This window comes from Cystoisospora suis (assembly GCF_002600585.1).
Source record: "Cystoisospora suis strain Wien I chromosome Unknown contig_4747, whole genome shotgun sequence".
NCBI lineage: Eukaryota > Apicomplexa > Conoidasida > Eucoccidiorida > Sarcocystidae > Cystoisospora > Cystoisospora suis.
In genome coordinates this window covers 690-5,330 of record NW_027157539.1, presented here as the reverse complement: position 1 = coordinate 5,330, position 4,641 = coordinate 690, and the positions used below count along the sequence as shown (strand labels likewise).

Sequence of the window (4,641 nt, the reverse complement as noted above, 5' to 3'; positions counted from 1 at the left end):
AGAAAAGAAAAGAAAAGAAAAAGAGAAGAAGAAGAAAGGTGGTATACCCATAGCTGCGTCAAGAGCCGGCATGGCTTTATCGACTTCTCTCTGAGCTTCTGCTTGGAGTAGAGCAATTTCTTGTCGCTTTTCTTCTACCGCTTTTCTCTCTTCTGACACTTTCTCTTGCTCGATGCATGCAGCGGCCTTATCACTCTCAACAGTCTAGAGAGAAAGAAGAAAAGAGAAAAAGAAAAGAAAGAAGATCACACAGACATCGATAGTCACACATATGCAAACAAATCCAACCTTTCACCCCGTGACGAGAACATGAGTCGGGCCTTGTGAGGCACATCCATGTCCCTTACATCTATATCTCTAGATCACTCTCTATATCTGTCTCGTGAAATATCTATTGATGTCTCTCTCTTTCTTTCTCTCTTCATATTTTTTATATGTAGGAAAGGAGATATCGATACAGACACACACCGTTGCTCTCACACATAGATATCTCTCATACATACATTTTTACATACATGCATGAACATATATATATATAGGTATGTGCGTCGAGGTCTATTGTCAGAGGGGGGGAGGTAGTGTGAGAAGACGTAGCTGTATGAATGAAAGACAAAAAGAAAGAGAGAAGGGGAGAAGAAAAAGAGGAAGAAAAAGAAAAAGAGAGAAAAGAGCAAAACAGTCATCATGTAGCTGCCGTTTCTTTTCTTTTCTTTTCTTTCTCTTGGCTCTTCTGTTGTATCGAAATAGCATTACTCCCAACGTCGTGAAGATGATGCGAAAGACTGGAAGAAAGAGGGCAGACATTTCTATGGATTTTTATTTTCCTATCTCGACAGAAGTCTCTCTCTGTCTTTCTGTCTCAACATCTGGATCCAGAGAATCTATTCGCCCTCCTTCTCCTCTGGCTACTGCTACAAACTCCATTCAAATTTCCCCCTCTTCTTCTTCTTCTTTGTCGACTTCTTCTCTGAGTTCTTCTCATTCTTTAGAGAAGAAAGAGAAGAAGAAGTGGAATGATCTGTCTTATCTATTCTTCTTCTTTTTCAATACACGTATATCTTTATGACATGCCTCAAACAGTCAACATATATGTATATCTCCGTACGGACAGCACATACATAGAGAGAAGACAAAGAGAAGAAGGTCTATGCATCTCTATCTGAATAGATCTTTGTGTGTGTATGTACAGTGTGGCATACCGCCATGAGTTGTTCCGATTCTTCTTTCTTCTTTTGCAGGACAGGTTCGAGAGCTTCTAGTTCTTTACGGAGATGTTTGATCTCTTCATTTGTCTGAGTTAACTTATATAAACCTGTCGACAGTAATGTACGTTGTCTTAGAAGCTCTTGCTTTCTCTCATACCTCAGCTGTACATACAGCAGGAGACGTACATCCATCCATACACATATTCATGTATACCTATATATATACATAGACAACGCACAAATAGGCACATATATATTTATATATATGCATGCATTGAAAGAACCCACCTGATATCTTTCAGACAGGAGTAGTAAGAGATAGGACGAGCCCTCCTACTAGCCATGGAAAGACTAAGAGAAGAAGAGGATGCAGAAAAAGTGCGCAAAGAAGAAGAAGGAGAAATCCCCTGTCTTTGGAGAGAGGAGAAAATTCGACATACGAAGAGGATTCATTATTAAGGAGGAAGGAGAAGAGAAAGAAAAAAGAGATGAAGACGAAGAAGAAGAACAAGGAAGACCATCTAATGGAAGAGAAGTTCAAACAGACAAAGAGAGAAAGATAGAAAAAAGTGCAGGAGACGCATCGATGCGATTCTCCTACATCTATATCTATCCACATACATTACACACACTCATATATATATATATATCTACATGTATGCCCAGCCTATCTCTGTATATATATCTCTCTCTATATATATATATGTGCATGCATGTGTGTATATATTTGTAGGGAGGTTGAAGGTGTCTCTATGTGCTTGCATCTTTCGAGAAGCTTCAGTTTCTCTCGCTCGATTTGAAGGGCCGTTTTGAAGAAAAGAAGAAAATTCGCATCGACCTCGTTAGACCTCTCTGCATGCAGCCACTCCTGTTGGCTCCAACGGCAAGCACATACATATATAGATACATACCTTAGCTATAAAATATATCTACACACGTATATATGTATATAGATATAGATATGGAGAAGATATACAGAGACCTTCTTGTTGTCCCTCTAAAGAGAGACAACGGCCGTTGACTGAAGATCTCGAAGATATAAGACGAGAATCTCTATAGAGAAATGGCGCTGCAAGATTAACAAGTTCTTCGTGCCTCCATACACTTTAGGTATTTCTTATCTCTCTTTGCATGCAGATAAAGAGGCAGGTAGCTTGTCAAGATTTCCTACAGGAAGGAGGCGTGAGTATATAGAGATAAATAGACGTGTTGACTGATGCTTCTAAAGAACGCGAAGAAATGCATGTCGATATACCTACCTACATACAGATAGACAGAGAGAAAGATAGCTAAAAGAAAACTATAGAGATCTCTGTCTTCTTTTCTGTCCCCTCTGCTTTCTTGAGCCTTCTCTCACCTTGGTAGCAAGGTTGATAAGATCAAGAAAGCACTTGGGCGTTATATAGACAGGTCTTCCTAAGTGTTCATGAAACTCCGCGGCCGATTGAATTACTTGCTGATGGATCTTCACACAAAGATCTGCATGCGTTCGGATCCGTTCGTCATAGGGCGAACCTCCCTCTATGGGACTCTTTAAAGGATGAGAAAATCTCTCTCCTTCTTCTTCTTCTCCACCTCCTGCTGTTCTCCCCTGTCCATCCCCTAATCCTCTCTCCTTGGAAGGAGTCGTCGTCGTCGGCGAAGAAGAAGAAGAGAGATGATGCGAGGCAGGATGGTCTAGGGAGCTAACGGAGAGAAAGTAATCTTTGCCTACTTCATAGAGAGAATCCGTTCCCCACACATCGAAGAAGTCGACAGTGCAACAGCTTAAGAGAGAAGGAAAGAGCTGTATACGGTTTCTTAAGGCACTTCCAACAGGAGACATACATAAGACGATATGAAGATTGCATGCAACTCGCTCATAAAAGAACTGAAAGATCGCGTCCTTGCTCAGCTCCCGATTCGACTCTTTAGCGAGAGGAAGAAGATCTTGAAGAATTGCATCTTCCGTGTCGGGATCGAAAATGCCGGGGACCTAAGGCAGAGAAAAGAACAGAAGAGAGGAGACAGACACGAAGAAGAAAGAACAGAAAAAGAGAGAGAAGAAAGCATCAAAGAGATTGACAGGAACGAAAGACACAGTCAAACAAAGAATGTAGACGAGTGACAGGAAAGAGAGAAAGAAGGAAAGGGGAAAGAGAGAGAGAGAGAAAGAAAGAAGGAGAGAAAGAAGAAGGAAGAGAGAAAGAAAGAAAGAAGGAGAGAAAAAAGAAGAGAGAGAGAGTTGAAAAAGAACTTCCTTAATAAGGTGAGGAGCAACGAGAAAGAAAGAAAGAAAGGAGAAACGAGGTGTCTGTTAGACTGGAGAAAAGAAGCACAACTACATAGAGATCTATCTTTCTTTTGAATGGAGAGGTTGCCGTCCCTAGAATGAGTGGATCCTCTTTCTTCTTTTTCATGCAGGGAATAGAGAGATAGATAGAGAGAGAGATGTCTACTACTAGCATTCCCATCGACAGGAGACAGAGAGGAGACAAAAAGAACCACCACACTCCTCCTCTGTCTCTGTCTCTGTCTCTCTTTCAACTTCAGAATCGAGAGCTACACACAGAAGCACCCCCAATACTATCCATACATACATAGATATATCCATACAATGCATGTACCTATACAGAGGGAAATAGATAGGTACATGCATACATTGTATCTGTAGATTGTATATATACATATGCTTAGGTGCACATATACAGTACAAATATATATGTACATACATATATTATGCCCTATACGTATGTACGCGGATGCAAATATATACAACATATATATATATATATATATATCTGTAGATGCGATCTTTCTTTTAGAAAAGGCGCTGGTCCACTTCTTTCAAGAAGTCGCTTTTTCGTTTGCGTTCCTAGATCTTGTCTTGCGTCAAGTGTCTCCTGTCTCCTCCTTCTGACTGACCTCTCCCGTACTGAGAAGAGCATTGATATCTTCAAGTAGACTTTCCTCGATGATTTGCGTATCATTCAACATGAAGGCTGTTGGCCTGCCGTGAGACAGACCTGCTTGGAGGAGAAATTTCTTCTCACATTCCCGAAACTGATCCAACAGATTCGCACTCGCACTACTACTACTATGCTGGCGGCCCTCCCCGCTGCCTTTCTCGCCAGCCTTCTTAGATCCAACAGAGGAGGAAGAGTCGGAAGAAGAAGAGGAGGATGAAGGTTCCTCTTCTTGGGTCATTTTCCCGCCGCTTCCTCCTAGAGATGTTGAAGTGACGGTAGCCACAAACTCAACCTGAAATAAGAAGAGAGAAAGAAGAAAAGAAAAGAAAGAAAGAGAAGGAAAGAGTCAAGAGGGATGTAGAGATAGATGGAAGGAAGAAGAGCAAGAAGGAGAAGGTGTGTAGATACTGAGGTGTATGGAGAGACACTGGAAGAAAGACAAGACATCTCGAGCCATACACGAGATAATGTATAGACATATATATATA

At 41.1% G+C, this 4,641-nt stretch overlaps 1 protein-coding gene across 1 annotated transcript; it reads right to left on the bottom strand.

The window, feature by feature from the left end:
* Positions 1-48: 48 nt before the first annotated feature.
* Positions 49-4,445, bottom strand: CSUI_008462 (atpase family associated with various cellular activities domain-containing protein; the record flags this gene model as incomplete). The annotated part of the gene is made up of 4 exons (XM_068068595.1): positions 4,110-4,445; positions 2,563-3,180; positions 1,200-1,367; positions 49-204 (listed from the first exon to the last, which is right to left on the bottom strand). Coding segments are annotated over exons 1-4 (1,224 nt in total), but the record flags the coding sequence as incomplete, so codon positions are not given.
* Between the last annotated feature and the right edge of the window lie 196 nt (positions 4,446-4,641).